The sequence below is a fragment of the Diabrotica undecimpunctata genome, chromosome 2, assembly GCF_040954645.1.
Source record: "Diabrotica undecimpunctata isolate CICGRU chromosome 2, icDiaUnde3, whole genome shotgun sequence".
Classification (NCBI taxonomy): Eukaryota; Metazoa; Arthropoda; class Insecta; order Coleoptera; family Chrysomelidae; genus Diabrotica; species Diabrotica undecimpunctata.
Genome location: NC_092804.1, coordinates 92,140,862 through 92,168,427, shown reverse-complemented (window position 1 = coordinate 92,168,427; position 27,566 = coordinate 92,140,862). Strand labels below are relative to the sequence as shown.

Sequence of the window (27,566 nt, the reverse complement as noted above, 5' to 3'; positions counted from 1 at the left end):
ATATATATATATATATATATATATATATATATATATATATATATATATATATATATTATAACTGTTTTGGATGGGTTGGAGTCAAAATTAGTTTAGTAAATAAAAATTGCTGCTAATACATCTTAAAAATTATTAATAAAAAAAAAAAAAAAAAACTGAAATTTTTAGTATAATTTTGAAAACATTTTTTTTAATACAAAAACAATTGAATTTATAAATAAGTTAGCAACCAATTACAAATAAGCCTCAATGTCATAAATGCAAACTTAAAATTTTGTTTAAAATTTTTTTTTTGTTTAGTAACAAAAAAGAAGGTTTATTCACCATTGATAGATGTCTGAAAAAATGTAAGAGATATATGGAAAATTAAATCAAAATGTGACATTTTACAAGTTTTATACATGAATTATAAAGAAAGAATATAATTATAAATTTTGCTTACATTTTGAATTTCTGATCTTTTTTTTAATTATTATCACTTTTGCTAATACAAACCATTTCCAAAAAAGTCCTTTTGAATTTATTACTTTCACTACATAAAATTTTAATGTTATCAAAATCCATAATATGGTCTTTATCGATTACATGCTCTGCCAAAGCACAAGATGGTTTTTTAATTCTGCAATCACTTTTGTGAGAAATAATGCGATTTGAAAGATTTCTTCCGGTTTCACCAACATATTCAGCCTTACACTGAGTACAACTAATGCTGTATACTAAATTCGTTTTTTCAAATTTGTCTATAGGATATTTAGTTTTGGAATATAAAGATGAAATAGTTTTGATGTTCTTTGTTGCTATTTTTATATTGTCAATAACCTTTAGTGTTTGTATTAATTTAGGTGTTAATGATGGTATAAAAGATAGTGAATAATAATAGATGTTCTGATTGTTAGATACAATGTTTTGAGATTTAGCAAAAAATGGTGTTAAGTTATTTATATTAACAATATTAGAAAAAAGCATCCTATGTAGCATATCTGGAGGATAAGAGTTTTCAATTAGAATATTTTTTAACAATTGAAGATCTTCTTGTAGATAATCTGGATGAGAAAGTTTTAAAACACGTTCTTTTAATTCTGTATAAGGTTCATTTTCATCTTATTTGGATGATGAGAGTAATAGCTTATAAATCTATTACTACATATGGGTTTTCTGAACCATCTGGTTTTCAACATATTGTCTGTATTTCTTACAATTCTCATGTCAAGAAATGGTAGAGAATTATCTACCTCCTCCTCAACTGTAAATTGTATATGTTGATTATGACTGTTGAAAATGTTGACTGTTTCATGAATTTTGTGTTTAGGAAGTGCCAAAATTAAATCATCTACATATCTTTTAATAAAAGGAATGAAAAAAGTTCAATTGCTGATACAATCACTGATAACATCATCCATGATATAGCTACTTAGAATGGGTGAAAGACTAGATCCCATAGGACTACCAAAAATTTGTTTATAAAAGACACCATTAAATATAAAAATATTAGAATCAAAAACAAAGTTGACAAGTGTTTTGAAATGTAATAAGTCAATATTAGTGTGTTGCGAAATCTCATTCCAATGTTTTTCAACACTACTTATGATTAAATCTAAAGGCAAATTGGTAAAAAGAGATGTTACATCAAAACTAACTAAAACATAATTTTGTGGTAATTGGAAATTATTAATGAAAGAACTAAAATCAAATGAATATTTAATGTAAAAATTGTTGTTTAAATTATAAGCATTAGTTAAGATGTCAGTGAGGAGCTGTGCTATTGGTCCATTAGGAGGGCATAAAGATGAAAAGTTGGTCTCATAGATAAAGTTGGTTTATGTATTTTAGGTTGAGCATAAAACCGTGGAGCAATAGAATTATAAATTTTGAGCTCTTTTGCTTTTTTATTATCAATAAATTTCTTTCTGTTTAGTTTAGATATTAGACAATTTGCTTTTTGTTGCAAAGTACAAACAGGACTCCTTCTAAGTGTAGTGTAATACTTAGTATCATTTAAGAGTTCTCCAGTTTTTTGTAGGTAATCCTCTTTGTAGACTTCTATTTTTAATTTATTGAACTTATTAATTTGTATTTTTTTGATTTTATGAAATTCTGTGTTGTATTTAATTCTTTTTTCTTATATATATATATATATATATATATATATATATATATATATATATCATAATTAAAATACCTAAATATTCTTAAATATTTTATAATTAAAACAAATTTTACAATTATATATTCAGAAATAACAAATATGGATTCTCTAATTGTTTCTTAACATCAACTACAAATCTTGCCATTGTAGCACCATCTATAATTCGGTGGTCAGCCGATGCGCTAACCGTTATAATTTCCTCGGATACAAGATTTTTGTTTTCATCAAACCTGGGCACATTTTGAGATTTTCCTATAGCCATGATTGCTACTTGAGGGGGAAGAATAACAGGTTTAGTATGAGTGCCACCTATAGATCCTATATTAGACAATGTAAAGGTACCGTCAGAGATGTCAGCTAGTGAGAATTTTCCATCCCTGCCATTCTTAATCAGTCTTTGAATTTCGTCGGAAATGTGTATCACCGAAAGTGCTTGAACATTCTTTATGACTGGCACAGCCAAACCCACAGACGTATCCATAGCTATACCTGAAATTGTCATATTGTGGTTTACCACATATTTGATATTTTAAATGATTTTATTAAGCATCAAATAGTGACGTAAAATATAACCCATACATTTATATAATTTAACAACACATGGTGTTTGGGTCATTAGAAGGTAAAATATAAAATATATATAAAATTATATTAACCGGATGTTAATTTGAAGGCATGCATTCATAATATAAAAGTCATAAATTTCAGGGTCAGTTTTAAGTTTAAATTCTAGATGTCTTTGACATGTTTAATTGCAGTGAAAGGCTAGTAGATGCAAGATTAAATAAAACAGAAACATAATAGTATCGCGTTTCAGCTCTGATTACGTTTAGTACCTATTTAAGTTACTGTGCATGAATATCTCCTTCGGTAGTTGTGATTTCGCCTCTAGATACGTTCAGATAGACAGACAGAGTCGTACCCAAGGCACGAAGATGAACGGGTCAGTTGATAAATCAGATAGAGAAAGTAAAGATTTTTAGACTAATTGTTAAGTTACAAATTTGAGATGCAGATCTTCTAGAAGTTTCATGCCGGTTTCTAGAGGTGATTATTAAAAAGAGGAAAAAGTACTCGAAAAACATCAATTTCGATACGTAATTTAACATTACTTGCACACTTTAACCTATATCAATAATAGAAACATTGAATTTACATAAAAAATAGTAATACTAAAAATAATAGTAATACTATTAATAATAAAAAATTATAGAAATTATAGAAAAATCATTAAAAAATCTTACCTATATTGTGTGCTTTATGGTATATAATATTCTCCACATTATCGTCTACAGAGGAATTTACTATTGGATACTTCTTTAAAGAATTAGATATTGCTTTAACAAAAAATGGTAGAGGAGATATCTTCCTATCATGTTTATGTTTTAAAATATTTCTCAATTTGGATACCTCGGTTATCTTAATTTCATCGCCATACACAAAATGGGGAATTTTTAGAGCTTCACTCATCGTTTTGATCATTGATTTTTGAAATCCTTTGATAAGTTCTATATCATCTTCGGTTGATACACGTTTAACTTGTTCCCTTTGGGTAATTAATTCTCTATTGGATATGGATCCTCCTAAGAATTTGAGGATATCTTCCTTAAGGATTCTTCCATTTTTCCCAGTTCCTTGAACTTTGTTTAGGTCTATATTATGTTCTTTAGCTAATCGTCTTACTGAGGGTATGCAAAGTATGTTTGCGGTATTGCCATATCCTAAGGACACTTCTTTTTCTGGTAAAGATTCTTCTTCAGAATTTTCTTCACTATCTTTACTACCCTCTACTTCAACATCGATCAAAGGTTTTCCAACCAGAGCGGTATCATCTACTTTGTAATACAGTTTGGAAATCACGCCGTCATATCTGCTTGTTATAGTTACGGAGGCTTTATCACTTTGTACCTCACAGATATTATCAAACTGCGAAACTTTGTCACCTTCTTTTACGTACCATTCTTTTACTGTAACGTCTTTGATTCCTTCACCAATATCGGATAATTTAAAAGACACTTTTTCTAACAAATTTCGATAGATATGTAAATATTTGACTTGATTTACACATGTTTGTTTAAAAGTATTCACAGCCAACATGGTAGCGATGTGAGTCGACATAACACTAACAGTCGTTAATGTTAATTAATATATTCTTATCTTTGTTTTTCTGTTAACGAAGGTTAAGCAACACAATTATGACATTCTTTATCGTTTCGTAGTAAATATATTGTTTGTTCGGGCCTTTCCGAGTTGTTTACCATGAAGTTTAATTTTATATTATTTAGCTTTTCCGGTGGAAGATGAGTTTTATTTGTAGGTTAATGTGCGTTTTATAATAATTAGTCTAATGAGGTTTAATACAGTTTTTTAAGTATTAAGGTTCAGTTATTTCTAATATAATTAAGTACCGTAAGGCTCATTGGTAATAACTGTTAAGTGGAAAATCTAAATAAAATTTTATAGGATAAAAAATCCAGTAAATCCTCCAATAAAACCTTTTAATTAATAACAAATTTTAAGAACACATTAGTATTATCTTTTATTGATGTTCATTTTAAATATTATATTTCTGCCAGATGGTTTTTTTGTATCTTGTTAAAATGGCATAGATGTTTGCTGTGTAACTGAAATTTTTTTTTAAATTAGCTGAAACCTTATTCGTAACCCACTTACAAATGTCTTGTCATGTACAAGATATATTCTGTTAATAGGGTTGTTTACAAATGTCATGAACCTTAGATATAGACATGCCCGAAATAAATTATTCCTTAAAAACCTTAACTATTAGAATTTCGTACCGAATTCAATTAAAACGACTGTTTTAAGAAAAGAATATAATTATATATTCTATAAGAATACAACAGAAAAGAATAGAAGTATATATTCTATAATAGAAGTACTCCAACTATTTTACTAACACAAAAACTACAAGAACTAAGTAAGTCAACAGAGACGTCTTACCAGAAACTGAACAAAAGTAGAAAATATTTCAATCCGAGAACAACGATGTGTAGAGATAAGGAGGGTAATATATTGAGTGAACAGCAAAACATACTAAGAAGATGCAAAGAACACTTTAAGGAAGACATCAGAGAAAAGAGTCCAACAACAATAGCCAATATTAGAACAGCAGTAGACAAATTAATGAACAATAAATCACTAGGATTGAATCAAATAGCATCGGAGCTACTGAAGGAAGGATAAGACGCATTACTAAAAACAATACATGAAGTGATAATAAAGATGTGGTTGAATAAACCGTTACCAGCGAACTGGAATAGAGGTATTATTATACCATTACATAAAAAAGGAGACCAGTTAGAATGTTGAAACTATCGTGGAATCACACTGTTGAACACAGCATACAAAGCAATGTCCAACGTCATGTTTGAAAGGTTTATACTATACTCTAAAAGAATGGTTTACAAATGCCAATATGATTTCTGCAGACAGAAGTCAACAATAGACCAGTATATTCTATACACGGTTCACAATTTGTTGATAGCTCACTACAAGTTTAACCCTAATTAGAAAACTGAAATACAGAGAGGATAGGTAATACGATATAATAGTAAAAACCAACCTAAAACTGACGGTTTAAGACGTTTTCGACTAACCCACCTTATATCTGAAGGAATACAATACCTTATAATCCTATTACGGGGGTATTTTGAATGGTTAGAAATGAACGACCAGTGTCGTAGAGTATATGATTGAAACATTTATTTGAATTAAATAAATATATTTTTTAAATTGTACTTATGTAAATTGTATTTTTTAATAAAACTTATTTATTTTATTCAAAAATAAAAAGTTTCTTGCAATTTGTAAAAGATACATTTATTTAATTAAGGAAAAAGGCGCCAAATGTCGCCTGGCAAAATTTTCAATGTGTTTTAAATGTATCCATTATTTTCGAATCCGGAGAAAACTAATAAATATTTTTGAAAAATTTAAACGCAGAATGAAAGATTACATTATTACTCAGGGCAGAAAGTCCCTGAAAACTTCTACAATGTTTATTTTAATATGTTATGTAACAGGGGTGAAAATAAAAGAGAAAATATAGTATAATTTTTAATTGAAAATATTGCATGCAAAAGAAACTTTTTATTTATTCTAAAAAATATTTCATTCTGCCTTTAAATTTTTCAAAAATGCTTTTTAGTTTTCTCAGGATTTGAAAAAAAAAATGGATACATTTAAAACACATTGAAGATTTTGACAGGCGACATTTTGCGCCTTTCTCCTTTAATACCTTACGATTACAACTACTATTACTTACCTTATATAATTACGATTAGAAAACTATTCAAATTCAAAATAAATAGGATCAACTTCGGAATCCGAGTCGTCTTGAGGGTTAATAATTAGGTTAATAATCTCTACGGTCGCATCAATTATGTTATCAAGATCCCACATTTTTTGTTCTTCTATTACATGTCTTACTGCATCTTTCCAGTTTTGTTTTGTAATATGTTATAAAGACTCGTGTATAATGTGGGTGTATCGAAGAATCCTGAAGATATCATGGACCGAGCATGTAACAAACAACGAAGTCATGAGAAGAATCAACAAAAGAATGGAAGTATTGGAAACCATCAAGACACGAAAGCTGCAATACCTGGGGCATGTTATGCGTAATGAGAGATACAACCTACTTCAATTGATTATACAAGGGAAAATCCAGGGCAAGAGAAGTGTAGGAAGAAGAAGAATCTCATGGTTGCGTAACTTGAGGGAATGGTACGAATGCACATCTATTGAACTATTCAGAGCAGCAGCATCTAAGATCAGAATAGCCATGATGATTGCCAACCTCCGTCGCGGAGATGGCACGTGAAGAAGAAGATAAAGTCTCGTATAACAATTCACGTACAGCTTGTATTTTATATGACGTATTTTTTCTAGCCACATAACTTTTCATTTGTGCCCAAATGAGTTCAATTGGATTTATTTCGCAGTGGTAGGGTGGAAGTCTAAAGACTGTGATGTTTCGCCCTTCCGCCATTTTATCAACTACGTATTTCTTGAACTTAGATTTGTGTTGCCGGGCAATTTTTAAAAGTTCTGCTTTTACCATTCCATCTTCGTAAGGCAGATACTTATTCCGCAGCCAGTCAAGAATATCCTGTTTCTTCCACGCATTCGTTAGAAGTCTTTCTACTAGTCGTGAATGATAAGGTGCATTATCTAATACTATAATTGAATTTGGTGGTATGTGTTCAATCATTTGCTCAAAATACTCTTCGAAAACATCAGCTGTCATCTCCTCGTGATAGTCTTTTGTGCTTTTGGAATGAAATTCCAACAAACCATGCTTAACAAATCCTTTTTCACTGCCAATGTGAGAAATTATTAATCTACTGCCTTTACCAGAAGGTGGGGAGATACCAGTAGACCAACCTTCCATAAAGGCTTGCCTGGAGCTTAATATATTTTTATCTGACCAAATTTTTTTTAGAGTATGACCTGAGTTTACCCACGTTTCATCCTGGTAGAAGATGGGCCTTTCTTCAGCCCGGAATTTTCGTATGAATCTTAGATCATTTCTTTTCCAACATCATCTTCTCCTCCCGGTCAATCAAAAGTGATTTTCGGTCTGATTTCTCCCACCGGAAATTTAATTCTTTTAAAACTTGCCACAATTTAGTTCGTCCGATATGAGGCAAATCCGGGTCGTCTCTAACTTCTTGTAAAATTTTGTTTAGGTTTTCTATTTCTTTTTTGAAAAAAAAATCCATGAATTTTCCTTCGAATACCATTTTTGGCAAATTCATCAATTTCAATAGGCTTTTTCCCTCTCTTTAAGTTTTCGTTTGTGTTTGGGTTAGCTATACCGTGTTTTTTTCTTTCTGATAGGAACCTATGACTCTCCTACGCCAGTCATGTTGGCACAACTTTCGACTATATTGCGAACAGTGTTTGTGGGATTCTGAGAAACCAAAGCATCGTGAACATTCAGGACAATAGTCTTCTCTCTTGGTGAATAGACAGACTTACTGACTGTACGCAACAGTACCGGTGTAAAACTTGATGATGAAGCCATCACAAACAATCCAACAAAACGAGCACGAGCGAAAGGTACGTATATGTTCGTAGGTATATGGAATAAAAAATCACTCACGCACTGCATATAATTCGCAAAAGAAATATTCGAGACGCTAATTACTGCCGTAGACGCGGAAACACCGACGAGCCGTAAATTACATGCGATCAAAAACGTACTAAACAAAAAAATTGTTTTCGTTCGTAATAACTTCACCCTTTCAAGTTAATTTTCGAATATAATTATATTATTAAAAATCTGGGGAATTCCATCTTAATTATCTTGCAACGAATAGTACATTCGGATATGAATTCCAGGTTTTCTAGTAAAGTGATTAAACACTAAGATTAGTATTGAAATATCCAAAGAGATAAGGTATTCTTATTTACAAAATTGTTAAAGGTTAAATTCTTATTTTTATTAATATAATATAATAACCAACATTAGTCGTGAAAGTTTTAATTGTTTTTTTGCTAAATATATTAGTATTAAAATATTATCAATATTATATATAACAGTATTAAAACATTATATTATTATTTAATGAATAAACACCTTAGGAACGTCTATGATTTACGACCATTTTATGAGTTTGAGGTATATTTCGTGCTCTCAACAATTTGTGAACAGAGAATAGGACAGATCCTTGAAAAAACAAGTGAGTATAACATCGGCCCACATCATCTCTTCATAGAATTTGAAAGCGCATATGATAGTATAAACCGAGAATTCTTAATACAAGCAATGAAAGAATTTAACATACCAACACTGTATACAAATCTAATTAACGAAAACAATAGAACAATGTGGAAAAGAGACTACGTCTGGGAGACGCTCTATCATGCATATTGTTAAACGTCATACTCGAGAAAATAATGCAATCGTCAATACTCAAGGAACAATAATTAATAAAAGTGTGTAAATATTATCGTTTTCAGAATAGATAATGTTGACATAATCGCAAGTCCAAGAAGAGAAATGATAGAGGTTTTTCAAAAAAATACAAAATATTTTTTGGAAATAAAATCCACAAAATTAAGCAGTCAATCAGAAAAGGTTAGACAATGCCACATACTTTCTTGTTGTTGACATTTTCTTATGATAGAACCAACATAATCTTTGGTTTCTTTATTTTACAAAATAAGTATAATTCTCTACGTAAAGAAGATTTAGCAAAGCAAATAGTATTAATTTTCAAAGAATTGACGCCATTATGCTAGGTAGGCACATTCGTGTCCAATAGTAATTTTTGCTCATTAAAATTCGGCATTGTTGAAAACTTCCATATGTAAACAAGTTTAAAGTTAATATACATTTCAATAGAACTGTACTAAATTAAAAAAAAAATCAGCGCGAATAATAGAAACATTTACTACAATATGTTAAATTATAACAACAAATATATTTTTTAAATACGTATACATATACGGAAAATTGTATGGGTCTAGTATACACTCTCTCTTATTTTTTCAATGAAAGAGTTCTGCAATTTATTTGAGCTGTTAACAGTTTGAGGTAGGAATTTTTATATTGTAGGTTTCCGACTATGAATCTGTCAAAATATTCCCGACCTGAGCGAATGGACTTTATCAATTTTTGATAATGTTACTAGTTTTAGAAAAATAAGTAAGCTACGATAATTTTTAGCATTATAATAATTGATGACCGTTTCAGGCGGTCATACTGTTTATTTCCATACTTTTTTGTAACTTATTTATGCAGTGAAATTATTTTTTCGTTTTATTTTCTGAGATAAATATGACGTGATTTATTTTACGTTAAGTATGAATCGGTAACATATAAAAGAAATAAGACAATGAAATTACTCGATAATTATAACTTTGTGTTTTGAAAAGGAGTTTTTAAAAATTATTTTATTTACTTTTTGAAAATGCAAATTTACAAAAGTTAACAAACAAAAGTTACCAAGCAAAAGTTTACCAGACACAAGTTATATTAATTGAATTGTCCCTCTATTTATAATATTGTATTGCATAGTTTCTATTGTCCTACAATGTGCAGATTCTGTGGAATCCAGTGGCGTAACTCGATAGTAGTCGTAAAGCATATGATCTTCATAAAATGTTTGAGGAAGAAGTATGGTAAATATATGATTAAGTAGAAAATGATTATTTATTTGACACTGATGATAATTCTGATAGTGAGGTGTTAACTGTATTGTATTTTTTTTAATTTACACAATTTACTCTAATGTATGCCTGATAAACCTCATAAATGGGGAATAAAATTATTTGACCTTTGTGATTTGTACGGATACTCCTATAGATTTAAAATTTACAATGAAGCCTAACTTTTTTGTATAAAAAATAATTCGTAAAATAGATGAAAGTAAGAACAATCCGCTGTTCCTAGCAGAGGTGGATTACAATATTTGCTGTACGCTCTTTTTCGATGCCACCCTTTTTGAAACATTTTAGACCCACCCAATTGGGGTCACACATATAGATAAATAAATTAAACCCACATTTCCAGTAGCCTCATATTTAAGCGGTCCAACAACTTAGATAAAAAATAAAGAATGGCCAAAATCGCAAGTAAATTAACGGCTGAGGCGAAACTGATTTACGAACTTAAGAACCAAATAAACACAATTTGGTATCAAATGGTATGTGTTTCTTTTTGCTATTATGCTAGCTTACGGTTTAAACTAGCAGAATTAAAAAAAATGTTCAGTTACGAGTACAGTAAAATTGTAAGAATAGATTTTTTATTACCTTAAAGATTAACCCAACAGAATTATTGACTTTTTATAAGGAGTAGTTGAGGGGTGAATAATTACTATTAATGTGGTTATAAATTCCTAAAAACCTAGCAAAACACTGTGGTATATCATAAATATTTTTTTTTGAAATTGCTTGCAGCAGAATCGCCCCCCCCCTTAGGGTGGTTTAGTGGTGAAAAATTATTAGGGTGGTAATAAATTAGTGAAAAGTGGGTGAAAAGTATGCCATCGACAAAAAGTTTTTTTCCGAATTCTGCTTGCTTGAACCTTAAGCCAACAGAATCGCTCCCATTAAGGGTGGTTTGGTGGTAAAAAATTATTAGGGTGGTAATAAATTAGTGAAAAATGGGTGAAAAAAATATGCCATAAGCAAAAAGTTTTATTTTTCGAATTCTGCTAGTTTTAACCTTAAGCCAGCAGAATCGCTCTCCTTAAGTCTGGTTTGGTGGTGAAAATTTATTAGAGTGGTAATAAATTAGTGAAAAATGGGTGAAAAAATATTACGTCTGTTAAATTGGATTCCGCTTATTTGTCCTTGCTAGCTTAAGTGTCCTTAACAAGAATCTTAATTTAGCACTGAGAATGCTATTAGCCCAATACTACGTCTACATTATTATATGAAAGATCTAACATCAAAAAATTGAAAGCTTTTGAAATATGAACGTATACTCGCTAAAGATTTTTTTGGATTTTTTGGTCAAAAAAATGAGCAAGTATTGAACCTCATACATAAATCACGTTAACTAATATTTAATATTCTGACCATGTAATTAGAGGAGAAAGACACCCACTTAAATGATCATGCAGGGTAAAATAGAGGGAAACATATCGAGAGGTAGAGGAAGAATCTTATGATTGATGAACCACCGTGAATGATTTGGCAGCACCAAACATAATAATAGCTGTAATGATTTCTAACCTCCGGCAGGAGATAGCACCATAAAAAGAAATTTGCAGAAACATTAACTTAAGTCCAGTATTTGAGGACATATATAGTTATTACGCTTATATTCATTTGCCTTGGTTCGAGGAGCTTATCACTGCAAAGGGAGTATAAAGAAAGAAAATATTTTTCTCTGTGGAGATATTTTCTACTACAAACATTTCGGAGAATTGTTATTTTTAATGGCCATTTTATTTTCATTACTTATAATTTAAACTATATTTTATATTATTGACAGTTTAAATTAAAATTTTACAGAATGCAGGCGATTCTTTAAATAAAAATACATATAAATTCTGTGCCCTTCTGGATCTTTATAATGCCAACAACGTAATTTCTCAAATTATAATATGTATTGGAAATCTCTTTTATATAATTTTTTTAAGACAGGTTTATTGTTTCGGTGAATCGTGTTCAATAAACATATTTTATTACAATTTGGCTCTCTTTTTAAAATTTAATGGTTATTTTTTAAAGAATGCTTGGCTAAGGCTCTAGTGTTTCTTATACTATTTTTTGTGCAATAATTATGTAGAAACTGATACGTTTGTCCCAATATATGTTAAATCACAGCTTATACAATTTACTTTATAAACAACATTTGATTGACTCTCTTTATTAATCCTCAGCTGGTGTCGTTATTTTATAAACACCCAACGGGTATCGTGGGGTGCGCGAATACCCCAAAATTATTATTTATCTCTGCATAAAAAAATTGGAATACAGCAAACCACTAAGAATTTCCCTTTTAAATTTTAAAAACAATTCTTACATTATTTTGGGAAGAAATTTACTACTAACTTAAATAACTTACTGTTAACTTCTACAAAAATATTTTAACAAAGCAAACTTACAAAAAATTTTGACAAGTGAAAAGGACATCGGAAAAATTAAGAGAGAGTAGTATACATATATACCTTAATTTCTAAAACAATCTTGAGAAAAGTTTCGGATGACACTATGTTCCTTACAAATTGCTCTCTTACAGTCATCACATGATGATTTCACTTTTCTGTCTATATGTCTCGGACAAAACTTTGCTTAGCAGATTGTCGATTTGGAAGTTCCTTAGTTCTTTGACTCTTGTTTTGATCTGTTCCAAGGATTTTTGTAATAATGGTTTTCAAATCATTAGAGAGCTGTTTCATATCGTTTCTTCTTTTCAGATGTTCATTCAAAAGTTTTTACCAAGTAATATCGTGAAATATTTTCGAGAAAAAGGACACTGACTATTTGCTTTTTTATAAAGAACATACGCATTATTTCTTGTTACATCTAAAATTGCATAAAATGCAGCCAGAGGCCATCTTCTTGTTCTCCGCTGATAAGAATAATTTACACATTTCTGGTCAAGACCAAACTCAAAAGACATTACTAACCGGTTTTTATTTAGCAAAAACTGAGGTGGAATTTCAGTCTTATTTTTGGGAAGTGTACCAACATACGTTAAACCGTTCCGCAATAGTAGATCAACAATTTGAATGGAGGAGAACCAATATTGTCGCCCGTAATATTTCTATTTGTTTTCATAATCGGACAAGCTAACCTTCAAACACTTTGAACTAGTACAGGAAGCTTTTCCACATTTAGATTGTTGAGTTCCTTACCCACATAAATAAAAGCGTTTAGTAAATAATGGGTCTTTGAATCGAAATAATTTTAATACTGTATTTTCGCGGTTTACTTTTTATATATTGTCTAAAGGAACATATATCTCGAAATCCTACTAACATTTCATCAACGGTGGCGTATTCACTGCAATTATAATTTTGAACACAATTCTCTAAAAATATATCAAATATTTCTGATATTGCTGCTAGTTTATCGACATCACTTATATGTTGTTCTCTGTTAATCTAGTGGTCGAAACGAATAGCTATCAATAAAAAAAGAAATCGTTTGAGACTCATTGTAGCCGTGAAAATGTCGGTTGCGAACAGAGAAGCAGCATCTTCATGCCTTATTTGAACACACCTGATAACAATAACAGTCCCAAGAATACTTCAAGGTCAATTTTATCTACATGTTTAATAATTCGTAAAATAGTATCAGTAAAAAGTATAGGCCATGCTTCACGCGGTGTATTAGGTTTATTTTCAGCAGCTTGGCCCTTTAGGCCAGATAAATGTGTAACTAAGTTATATGAACGTACATACGATGCTGATGGCTCAATTTTAGCCCATTTGTATCTATTTTTCGCGTTGAAATAGTTGTCAGATGATCTATTGGAATTAGCTTCTGAATCATCTGTTTCCGATAATTCAGTTTCGGAGTCTGTATTATTGTGGTATTATCCCTAAAATATTACAATTCATATTCATATTCATATGAAGAATAAGTTAAAAGAAACGTGTAACACATTTCGCATTTGTTTATATAATATATATATATATATATATATATATATATATATATATATATATATATATATATATATATATATATATATCTATATATTAAGGTGATATTAAAAGTTTGCGCCAAGCAATTAATTAGCTAATTAAGTAATTAATTAAACTTATTTAAATGATGCAATTATGATTCTATCACACTATTTAATTTTCTTATCTCAGGGTTATACTCGTGCTTCAACATCTATGCTTTACATATGATAGGTAAGGTCCAAAGAATACCGGAATAATAAAAAATATATGATACATTATACACTCGCGATCATAACATCCGGGTCACCTTGAAAATCACCGATATTTCATTTTTAACGAGCTTTATCGTAAATAATAATAACACAAATACAAACTAATGCATGTTTCTGAGAATTGTTGCGGTTTCCTTTGTAACAAAGAATTCCAATAGTGCCGATTTCGCGGTAAAGTGCACACTTCCCAAAATGAACGCTACATGTAACTCCGCTTGTTTTAAATGTCTCGTTTGTACTTCGACTTTCTGTTCAAATGCAACGGACAAACGTTTATTATTGCCACCATTAGTGTTTATTAGTGCTATTATTAGTGTTTATTTTTTGACAAAAATGCCTTTGACTGTTGTTGAAACGGCATAAATTGTTGCATTTGTGGAAAACGGTCACACAACGGCAAGTCGCAAGAACTGTTGGCGTAAGCCTTTCTACGGTTCAACGAGTGCTTCAACGCTTTCAGGAGGCAAGTTTGCTAACCAGGCGACCTAGCTCTGGATGAAGAAGAACGACCAAGGCACTAGATGACCGTTTCCTTGTGTTTCAGGCTTTACGAAACCGGACCTCAACTGCGGTTATGCATCAAAATCATCTAGAGGAAGTACGAAATCGCAATTTTAGTGTTGCAACAGTCAGAAGAAGACTTCGTTCTTCTTGACTATCTTCTCGGGTAATGTCTAGAGGACCGCCACTGCGCCGGGTGCCTCGAGTTGCACGACTAGCTTTTGCTCGACAATACGCGCATTGGGGAATTAACGATTGTAGCAAAGTGTTATTCTCAGATGAATCCCGTTTCTGCCTAACTGGATTCGATGGACGTGTAAGAGTTTGGAGGAGAACCGGTGAACGATTTTCACAAGCTTGCATTGCTCCAAGAATGCCATTTGGTGGAGGCTCGGTCATGGCTTGGGGAGGTATATCTTCCGACTGCTACACAGAATTACCCTTCATCGAAAATGGGTCCCTAACTGCACGAAGGTACATTACGGAGATTCCGGAAGAACATGTTATGCCCAACATGGCAGGGCTTGGAGAAAACGCCGTTTTTATGCAGGACAACGTGCGACCGCACGTTGCCAGGATCAGTATGTAATACTTGGACGAAGTTGGAATTACGAGGGTACCCTGGCCAGCTAGGTCTCCGGACCCGAATCCCATCGAACATCTCTGGGACGATTTGAAAAAACGTATTCAAACCCATACACCTCCTCCTAACAACGCACAGGAGCTTAAGGATCTGTTAGTGAGAGAGTGGAATAACATACCACAACATGTAATCCGGAGAAAAATTGAGAGTATGCCCCGTCGTCTGCAAGAGGTTATTAGATGAAGGGGAGGCAATACACGATATTGGTCATTGAAATTTCACTGATTTTTTGCCACGTTCCGTATTTTCCATTTTTTTCGTATGTCTGTTTTATTAACAATTTGATTTGTTTTCTGTTTTTTTTTTTCAATAAAAACAATAAAAAACCATTTTTTTTTCTTTCAAAACAAACATTGATGACAAATAAAAAATACATTAGCCAAAAAAAAAGGTAATTACTGCACCAGAGGCAAAAATATTTAAGAAATTTTCAAGATGACCCGGATTTTATGATCGCGAGTGTATATTGAAATAAAATTCACACTCAAATATCTTCAATAAAAATATCTCATATAATGATTATCAAAATTTTGTTCTACGTACGTGAACCTTCAAAAATTAATGGTATATACAATATAAATTAAAATTTCAAATCAAAATTGTTGTTCTAAATCTCCTGATCAAAATATTCATATCTTTTCTAAAGCAATTGTTAAAAAATGTGTTGTCAATAAAGAAAAACTGACGAATGGTAAAACTATCTCTCTGATGATGAGTTGTCCAAATCCTTGTTCCTTGTAGCCTACACTATCTATTCTTAGCAGTCTCCTAGGTAATCATCAATCTTACAACAAATTATTGCGAGCCTATCGTCTTTAATGATCTCCTTCAAATGCACGTATCGTTTAAATGATGCTAGCCTCTTTTCCTCTCGATAAACTGAATCTCTCGTTCCGGCCTGATCAGTGACTCTTGGAATATAAGTAGAAAAATATAACTTACAATATTTTACTGGATCAGCTTCCGTCAGATACACTAACTCCAAGAAAACTCACAAACATTCACTTCTACTGCTGACTACCTCTGGAGAACCACCAGAGAACAACGACTGTTCCTTTGAACACTTGGGAAAACAACTGATTATCTTTTCTCCCTCAAAAATCTAGCTAAACTCTCATTCCTACATACCTATCCCACTTTTTTTCAATCTCCTCCAATCAGAGTTCGTCACACTTATCCCCATCTACCATTTAGATAACAAACAACAATTTTACCTACAATTATAAATTTCCTAAAAACTATTAACATGCTAATCGGTTTCTACAAATTCTTAAGAACTAACGGAGAATTATATTTTCTAAATATTTCTATTATATTGTCTTATTCACTGTATATCGACGTACAAATCTATTTGGAAAACCCGCTCGCATTGTTCACGATTTCACTAAGCTCACTCACGTCACTCGAATATATTTTACAAAGAAAATATTTATGCATATCTTTAAATTTTGTTTACTACAGGTAATCCAGGATAATGGACTTTCATTTCTTCGAAATATCTTTTATAGTGTATTAGTTGAATTATTTGAATTATTATATTTTGTACTTGGAAATATATTAAAAGCAAACCAATATTATTTTTAATTTTACATATCTTAACAATATATATATATATATATATATATATATATATATATATATATATATATATATATATATATATATATATATATATATAGTCAGCAAAATCGTGGATCGCGACGTTGTTGCTGTCGTAGGCTGATAAAACAAACTTGACCCACTTATGAACGATGCCGATATAGCAAGGACTATTATAAAAGAGAAAACAATTATTATCTCGGCATCAGAACTAAATTAACGTCAAGATGGCAAGTCGATATACCACGTATTGGCGCAACGTCAACTAAATACTAATTACATTTAGGATAAGTAATATTGTAAGAGTGTACAGTAGTGTTTTAAATAAATGTACCATACGATACTATAAGCGAAGCTTTATTTATTACATTATGATCAATATGATAACTTTTGGCATCACTTAGGTCACAGTCCTGCTCAATATTTACACCATCATTAGTTCCTCCAACAATACATTCAATGTCACTCAGTTTTATTTGAATTCGTGGAACTATTGTTGTTATAGGATATACGAAGCGTTTAAAAATTACTGAGCGCTATTTTTTAACTGGAATATCTAGAAGTCAATAGAAGAGACGTACCATCTCGTGAGTCTCGAAATTTTTTCTACGTCATGGTTGTTTATTAACATTTAAGCAACAAAAAGCGACTTTTTTCATTCATCTCAATATTGTGAAAAAACTACGCACTCTAGATAAAACGTTCCAAGGTCGACTTTCTTGAAAATATTTGCTCTTTAAAATGAGATTTTCTAAATTAAAAGATGTTCATAATAAAAAAAAAATATTGCAAATTAAACACGAGAGTAAGCATTTTTGTCACTTGTTTATAGTTATTAAAATAAACAATAAAAAGATTTAAAATATATTTCACAATGTGAGTTTTTATACATTTACTATATTTACGAAAGATGGGTCCGTTCGGTCAAGTAGTTTTTAAATAATTTTATTTGTTTATCCCATTTGAGTGAAAAGCGGTCATTTTCAAATGACTATACAGGTGCTTTTTCAATACTTAGAATGCTTTTGTGGCATAATTCTAATCATAAGATCTCAGATTTTCATGTTTTTAAGTATATCAATTTTTAATTGTTTATTAAAAAAAAATTGATGCAGAATGAATTACCATTTTTCGCCTTATAAACAATTTAATTATCTGCGCCGTTTTTTTCCTTTACAAAAAAAAACAAAATTACATCATCTGAAAGATTATAAAACACATCTTTAAAAAAAGAAGTTTGTACGACCCATAGAAACGGAGATCTTTTTTTTAATTCACATCGCAATTGTTTATAAACATTAAGAGCTGAAATTTGGGCAGTTTGTCAAGGAAATTTCAGGTTTTCATTTAAAACTTAATTGAGTAAGTTTAATATATGCCTAACTAACATTGTGGAAACTGGTTAAAGTTAGTAAACCAAAAGAAAGGTCGCGGAGGCCGCATGGTGGTGGAAATATCTTTCAAGCTCATGAAAACTGAAAACGGAATTTTAAAACGTAGCGCGCTTAAAAAACTGCAATATCTCGGGTTCTTCTTTTTCATTACTTGAGACAGCTCGTTTAAATAATAAGTTCTAACACATTTTCACCCCTATAAAACCACAACCAACCCATAAGAATTTAGTGATTTATCATTTTGAATATAATAATATATAATTTCGAGCGATAAGAAGTGAATATTTTTTATCGCTCGAAATGATGTCTTCGCACAGTCCCGAAATAATATTAACCGTGACGTGAAAAATCGAGACGCCTGCAGTAGCCTTGCGTTATACATATAGTAATATACATATATACATAAAATTATGTATAAAATGACGTTTAGTAAACTTTTTTATAACACCTCAAAAACGACTGGATCGATTTGGCTAATTGTGATTTTAAAATATTTGTATACTTAAAATAAATTAAAATAAAATAAAATAAAATAAAAATTGAATCGAATCGAAGCCAATCGCATCAAATTGAATCGAATCAAATCGAATGACAACATCAATAGGAAATAAAATAAGAACAGTTGAAATGGACTTTATGAGAAGAGGTCTTCAAATCATCAGAACGGACAGAATAAGAACAGAGAAAATATGGAACAGAATGGAAGTAGAATGTTCAATTACAAAAAAGTTGGAAAACAGAGCCCTGCAGTGGTACGGGCATGTACGTAGCCACCACAAACGTACATTTCAGCTACCCTTGCCAGAGCATTGGTAGCTGAAAAAAATATTGGACTCGCCGGGAAGAAGACAGAGAGGAAGACCTGCTACAAGTTGGAAAGCATACATAGAAATGCTATGACAGATAGATAGAGACCTCAGAGAAGGTAACTTGTAGAATAGAGTGCTGTAGAAGATGAAAACGGCGAACTCATAATGAGACAAATCCTAAGAAGAAAATGGGCGAAAACACAATTTTTTTTTATAAATAAAATTGGATTATCATTGGTTTTTAAATATTGCATTCTTTCAAAAAAATATAAAGAAAATTTAATTGATTAATAAAAAAATTTTAAACACTAAATTTTTACAGGTTGGTGGTGGTTTTATAGGGGTGAAAAAATGTTAGAACTTATTATTTTAATCAGCTACCCCAAATAAAAAGAAGGCTATACGATATATAGAATCCGAGATATTGCACTTTTTTTCAAACTGGTTCTGTGCTTAAAAGTAATTTCCACCATCATTTAATTTTAGTTTATTTTATTTTATTTTTTATTTTATTTTATTTTATTTTATTTTTATTTTATTTTTATTTATTTTTATTTTATTTTATTTTTTTTATCTGATTTTATTTTATTTGACTCGATTCAATTCGATGTGATTCGATTCCATTCCATTCCATGGGATTCGATTCGATTTTATTTTCTTTTATTTTAATTTATTGTATTTTATTTTATACAAATATTTAAAAATCAAAATTAGCCAAATCAATTCAGTCGTTTTCGAGTTGTTATAAAAACGTTATTATAACAAGTGTATAGTATGTATACACATATTACTTTATACCGCAAAGTTACTGCAGTCGTCTCGATATTTCGCGTTACGGTTAATATTATTTCGGTTTAGAATTTATTATTTAGACGATCTACCTAAAACGTAGAGCCCAAAATAAAACTATCCCCAGTTCTACTGGTCATACAAACTTCTTCTTTTTTTATTGAGATGTTTTTTATAACCTTTCAGATGGTGTATTTTGTTTTTTTTTGTAAATGCAAAAACGGCGTAGATAACTAAATTGTTTGTAAGGCCAAAAATGGTTTTGGTTATGGTAGATCGAGGCAGGACCCATTTATCAGCCCTTCAGATACTTAGACCTCCTAAAGGATACCAAAAATGGATTCTGCATCAATTATGTATAAGTAAACAATTAAAAATTAATATACTTTTTTAAAAATGAGAAAATTTGAGATCTTATGAAGAGAATCCAACCAAAAAAAACCATTCTAAGTATTGACGAAGCACCTGCATAGTCATTTGAAAACGACCTTTTTTTCTTTCAAATGGGATAAACAAATAGAATTGTTTCAAAACTACTCGACCGATCGGACCCATATTTCACAAATATAGTAACTACATAAAAACTCATACTGTGAAAAGTGTGTTAAATGTTTTTATTGTTTATTTTAATAATTATAAACAATTGAAAAAAAATGCTTACTTTTGTGTTTAATATGCAATATTTTTTTGTTATAAACATTTTTTAAGTTTGAAAATGTCTAAAGAGCAAGTATTTTGAAGACAGTAGTCTGTTGAACGTGTTCATCTAGAATGCTTAGTTTATTCACAATATTGAAATTAATGAAAAAAGTCGCTTTTATTGCTTAAATGTTAACAAAAAACCATAAAGCAGGAAAAATTTCGAGTCTAACGAGATGGTATACCTTTTGTAATGACTTCTCCCAGACATTCCAGTTGAAAAATAGCGCCCAGTAATTTTTCGATTTTTCAAGTACTTTGTGGGCTCTATTTCCTGGGGTATATATGGTATTAAGTAAGTTGTTGTTCATTTAGTATTGCTGCTAGAAGCATTCTTAACGGCAAAGCAAATTTTTCTAATTAGAGGATTATACAATAATGGTGGGTTTTATATTAAATCTTTATATTTTCTTACAGAAACGGCATCTACCCACTGACGGCGTTTGGAGCCAAGCAACCCCCTCCATCCCGTTCGAGGGCGATATCACCGGAAATGACAGAATCCGTAAAATCTGTTACCCCTGAACCAACTGATGTAGAAACTAGAAAAATTGTTAATATGATGTGTGATGTTAAATCCAAAGAAGAAAGCTGTGATCTATTGGTATGTTTCTAAATTTTATTTCATTAATGAATTGTGAGTGTAACTTGTGAATTGATCTTATTAAATTCTGAACACATGCAGTTGTAACCTCGAAACTGTTGCTAAATATGTGCTTATTGTGCCACTGTTATTGTAATTAACAGAATTGATTGCTATTACCCCTGATTTTATTAGTATGTTTGCCAGCATTTGTATGGTGCTATCATGGTATTTTCTAGTTTAATGTTTATTTATGTTGAGTATTCTGATAAAAATCGAACTGCAAGAATCTATAATAGAATAACATATCTTATAGAATAACATTTATTACAAATACTATACTAGTTACTAGTTTGCTATATTATTAGTTATGTTGCTTGAAAGATTTTCACCTATTTCTTACAGTATACTCAAACGGTGGTTACATTTAAAGTATACCGTGTTGGAAATTTTAAGATATACATTTCCTGAAGTTTATATCTCTTCGAAGGTAGACCGGTCGAAATGAAGAAAGAACGTTATTAAAGCGAAGCTTTTTTTCTCCAGTAAAATGCTGAGGCGAGCGTTATGGAAGTAGCACCACAAACCGTGTCAGGGAAGGAGCACCGGAAGTAGCAAGAAATAGCGGTTCGTGGTTAGCAGTCACAGTACACAGTTGGAAGAGTCCATTACCGCGACAAGGAGAATCCGCTATACAAACAAATAATAAATAATAAAATTACTTTATTCACATTTAAAAATATTTAAAATGTCAAAATACAGAAAACATAGTATGATTGTTCGCACTAGTCTACAGTACTATCTACTGTACCACTTTTTTTAATAAGGCAAATACATATAGTTATATTAAATATTTTTTATAGAGGTAAATAAAAGAAAACGTGCAGACCTACCATAATACGTGATTGCGTTATTCATCAAGGTCAGTTCTTCTTTATATTCTATAAGTTCTTTATATTAAGATCGAACGAAATTGTCAACATTTATTTATCGGTGGGACCAATCTTTTTTGTCTATAGCCTATTTTTTTTTAATTTTGCGTCAATCTGCTTTTCTGTTGCTTGTAATATAAAGTTAGGGTTTACCACAGAAATTATTAAAATACTTCAAAATATTTTGCATTTTATAAGAGATAGATAAGTTAAGTGCACAGTTTAGCAGTTAAGTCATAAAGTAGAAATTATTTATGAAATAAAAAAAAATTATAAAAACTAAGGAAGAAATTAAAGAAGAAGGAAACCAAATTTTAATTGTTTTGTTAGTTTAAGTGAAAAAGTAGGTTACGTAACAACATACATTGGTAGTTAAAAAATATAAAGTGATCAGTCAAAGGGAAATACATTTGTAAATTTTTGAAACGTAAAAATGTAAATATGGTATAGTATGTAGAATATATTGAAAGTAAAAATACAATTTTTTAGCTTATAGAGAACCACACCTAATATTAATAACTAGTGATTATGCCTGTCACATGCGACAGGGGATCAATTCAATTACCATCTACAGTCACTCATTAACTTAAAGAAAATAAAAACGGCGCGTTGCACTTGGGGAGTAACGACAGAAGTGCATACTTGTTATAGTGCGTTATTACTATGTGAGTTAATTAAATTTTACGTCTGCTTATTACCGAATTGTTAATATTTTTTTTATAATAACATCATACATTGTTTTTTAAAAGTTATTTAAAACTTCTTTAAAATTTAAAAATCGTAATTTTTTTCTTTAAAAATTTTGTTTAATGATTTTAGTAATTTTTAAAGGACCCCGCAACTATCTTTATGGGAAATCGGCCCCCATGAAATTAAATGAAAGTTCGGTTAATGATAGTTCTCAGTACGTAGATGAAAACAGTCAATGGGACCTAGGTCTAAAAAACTATTATTCTGAAGCTACAGTTTCTTAACTTATTGGATTTAGGTGCCCAGTGTACGTCAAGCGCAGTTATTCACAGCCAAGTGAACGAAAATATTGATTTTTGAACTTTCAGCTGAAGATGCTAGTAATTAACGAATTGTTACGAAAAATCGAGGGATTTTAAAAGGAAGAAATGGCCATTTACGCACTATCTTTAAATTCTTTACCAATACTATAAACATGCAACATGCAAAAAACTAAATCGTTTCTACCGTATTGCTGGTGCATTATTAAATAAGTATCATCCACCGATCCACATAGAAGGTGCTACAGCTGAAGCTGCTCAACAATTATTAACAAGATTATTAATTCCTAATGTGGTACAAGCTAGAGTTGAGACTGATAATCTGATCAGAAGAAATGGCCAATGGAGAAGGTTTCATGAATTTGACAACTTTCCTGTTTTCGATTTAGACTACCTAAAAGACCTTACGATTGGGATATATGGGATATATCAGATTAAACTTGCACCTCTTACATACAAGATAAAATAATTAGAGACACTGATGCAAGAGTTTCAAATTAATGTGAATATAGACGAACCGAATTCCAGAGTTCGAATATTTTCTAGGTTTCGACAAGCTACAAAACACCATATATTCATTTCCTATGTGGTTGATGAAGAGAATGATGAAGATGAGCCTGCATAAGACCCGCCTAACAGATACTATTGTACCTGTCAATATGTGCGAGAACTGTGGGTACTTGTGCTCATATTATAACCAGTGTTCTATGTTTTTTAGGCTTTGCAAGACATCAACCCAATATTAAGTATCCTGAAAGGTCGCTACTTATCACGACTTAACGATAGTTGAAGATAGGTTAAACCCGAATTTGCCATAAACCATTGCAATCTAGCATAGCATGATCTTAACTGGTCAGACTGAGAACGTTCTTGCCTTAATTGATGCTATTTAATGCCTATTTGATGATTTATTTTTCTAAAAAAATCTTAAAGAAATTCTTTATACGTAACGACGTGATATATTAGATATTATCGATGCAGCAAGTGTCACTCTCGCGATTCTTAATTTTTTTTTAATAATGATTTAGCGTTTTTTTTTAATCAAATGGTGCTGTTGCCATGCTGAGATTAGGTTATGTATTCTGCATGCGTAAAAACGTGAGATGTCTTGTACCGCTCTAGCAGCACTTGTGTTTGTTCCTTACTCTTTTGAATGCACTTTAGTACTTTTCTGAACCTTTCTGAAGATAAGCGGAACTATAGGTATGCTGGTATTGCAAGTGTGCAACATTAGTGAAAACACTATAATTCTAGTATTCACACACCCGAAACATTTTTGAAGTCACCAGTTGCCAAGAATAATGTTTTTCTGTATTTTCTAAAACGTGAAAAGTGTCTTTTGGAGTAATTACCAACCCACCATTATTTTTTAAATTTACTTAAAGTAAACATTGAATACAATCTAAACACTTCAGATTGGGAACAATTTTTTCTAATCCACGCATAAAAAAGGAGACAATCCTTTAATTTAGATTTCTTATCTCTTACCAACACGATGTTCAGCTCTTCCGGAAGTCTAAAAGGAATAATCTATCTCAGTTTCTATTTCATTACAAAGAATATTATTTTTCTTTTTCACCCTTTGGCTCTGTTAAGCCAGTAACATAGCCACTGTACTACAGTTGTCACTTTAAGAAAGTCTGTAGCAACACAAACGCTAGAGATTTTGCCGCATTCAAAATTAACTAGGCCGCGTTGCTCAGAATCGGAGGAGATGTGGGGGTGGTTCTTCGGATATTTCCTTTGTTACACAAACCAAAGTAAAATTGGGACAAAAGGAAAGAAAAGAATAAAAGATAATAGCTAATAAAGCTAAACCAAAAATATTAAATGAGCAGAACAAAGAAACAAATTACTCTCTTATTGCCGAAAGGGCGCCACCGATTTTTTCTTTATAGCTTCTAAAAAATTTAAAAAAGAAGATAAGATAAGAAAAAAACAAAATTTTAACGAAATAATAAAAATGGTATATATATATATGTATATATATATATATATATATATATATATATATATATATATATATATATATATATATATATATATCTATATAGAAAAGAAATTTAATCTTTGCAGATAAGTTAAATAGTAAACTCTTAAATATTGGGGAAATCTGCAAGAAAGACTCTAATGAGTATCAATTGTTTAGCTGAACGTTTTCGCCAAAGAGAATTAATTTGGCTTCTTCAGGGCTGAAAGAGAATAAATTATAATTAGCTACCATATATTATCTATTAAAAACATTATTGATCTTACCGTAACTTCGAATTGTAGAGTTAGAATGTTAAAAAACTTTGCTAGTAACAACATAGTGGTGTTTTTTGTTACTATGTGCAAAAATAGTTTTTTTTATAACGTTGGAAATGTATGGTAGCTTTGAACTTAAAACGCAAAGGTTTACCCAAGGTTAATCGAAAAAACCCAATGTAACTACATTTAAAAGGAGGTAATTCTTTGAATTGTCGGCAATAACTAAATTTTTGATTGTTAGAAAGTTTAAATGTGAGGTTCTGTTTTAACCAGAACGCATGTGCTGAAAACCGAATGAAATTATATCCCAGTATAGGGAAATATTATTTTAGATTTTCTTTTTTAATTATATTATATTGTTCATGTATTATTATAATAATATCTTATTGAGATGTATCTAAGAAAAGCTATGGAATGTTATCTTTTTTAGTTAATGAAAATTAATTATTAAAGTAAGTTAGTTGTTAATGGATATATTAGTCAAGTTAGTTATCTGTGATGTTGTATTGTTCTTGGTATCTGATTTAAGTAAGAAGTGGTATATATCGCTTAGATTCTTAATGTCACTCTTAACATTGATGGAGAAATCGTTAAGGAAAATATAAGACATTTCAATGAACTCTCTTTTAGATTTATTGTTCTCACGGTGGAGAATTGTGGTGTTAGTATAGTCCATGAGATGACCAGTGGAATGGACATGTTTGGCTAATGCACAGCGGTCAGGGTGAAGTCGAGAATCACTTTTGTGTAGTGTAATACGTGATTTCAATAATTGAGATGTTTGGCCGATGTAGGAGTTGCTGCAAGAGAGGCATGGAATGTTGTAGACAATGTTACTAAGCCTATCTATGGGACTCTTATCTTTTATCTTAGAATAAAGATTATTAATTGTTAGGGCTGATCTACAAGCCACATTAAGTTTAATGTTGTTATTATTATTACCAAAGCTATTTTCAACACTTTTCAGAATCCTTGTTAACCCCGGAGTGATATCTCTGAAATATGGTAATGAAAAATATTTGTTGATAGGAGTATCCGAGACTGGGTTCCCACTTAAAACATCAGGATCAGCATTGCTAGTCGCGAAGGAAGGTGAAGTATCTTCGTTATGGATAGTATTAAACAAAATCTTATTCACTAATGGTGTTGGATAAGAGTTTGAAATAAAAAGTTTCTGTAGGATTTGTAGGTTTTTTGTATGAAATAAAGGATCTGATAGTTTTATTACTCTATTTTTCATCTGTTTGATTAAGTTGACTTTGGTAGAATTATTATGGTAAGAGTGGTAGTTAAGGTATCTACCAGAATGGGTCGGTTTTTTATACCAATCTATTTTAATGTTGTTGTTTTCCCTGACCATCCTTATGTCGAGAAAGGGGACGGACCAATTACCATCTTCCCTCTCTATAGTGAACTGGATGTAGGGGTCATAACCATAAGTATCTAATAGTTCATCTACCTTACAGTAAAAAACATTAATTTATAGAGAACCAAAAAGATCATATAATATATATATATATATATATATATATATATATATATATATATATATATATATATATATATGAATCTTACAAAGAAGTCGCCATTCCTGTCGATTCCTGGTAGCTTCCCTTCATCTTCTGACCCTTAGAATCTGTAGGTCTTCTTCCACATCATTAATCCATCCTCTTCGTGGTTGTCCCCTACTTATTGTGCCCCACTTGGTTTTGAAAATGTTGTCTTTGAATGAAATTGAAAGGTCTTGTGTATATTGCACGTTTTATATTTTTATTTTTTAAATGTTTCTGGAGACCATGAACAGTTCTGTTTGCTATTGC

General features: G+C 30.8%; 2 protein-coding genes across 4 annotated transcripts in view; one reads left to right on the top strand and one right to left on the bottom strand.

Annotated features, from left to right (window-relative positions):
• Nucleotides 1-27,566, top strand: part of Madm (MLF1-adaptor molecule) — an 800,745-nt gene that overhangs the window by 716,414 nt on the left and 56,765 nt on the right. For all 3 annotated transcript variants that reach the window (XM_072523211.1, XM_072523210.1, XM_072523212.1), the window contains one exon: nucleotides 21,389-21,575. In XM_072523211.1, the coding sequence (XP_072379312.1) occupies nucleotides 21,389-21,575 (187 nt within the window). The remainder of the gene's footprint in view (nucleotides 1-21,388; nucleotides 21,576-27,566) is intronic.
• On the bottom strand, nucleotides 2,185-4,400 carry Dbct (Dihydrolipoamide branched chain transacylase E2). The gene is made up of 2 exons (XM_072523208.1): nucleotides 3,391-4,400; nucleotides 2,185-2,635 (listed from the first exon to the last, which is right to left on the bottom strand). Exons 1-2 carry the CDS (start codon nucleotides 4,262-4,264, stop codon nucleotides 2,223-2,225), a joined length of 1,287 nt encoding a protein of 428 aa, XP_072379309.1. The 5' UTR covers nucleotides 4,265-4,400; the 3' UTR covers nucleotides 2,185-2,222.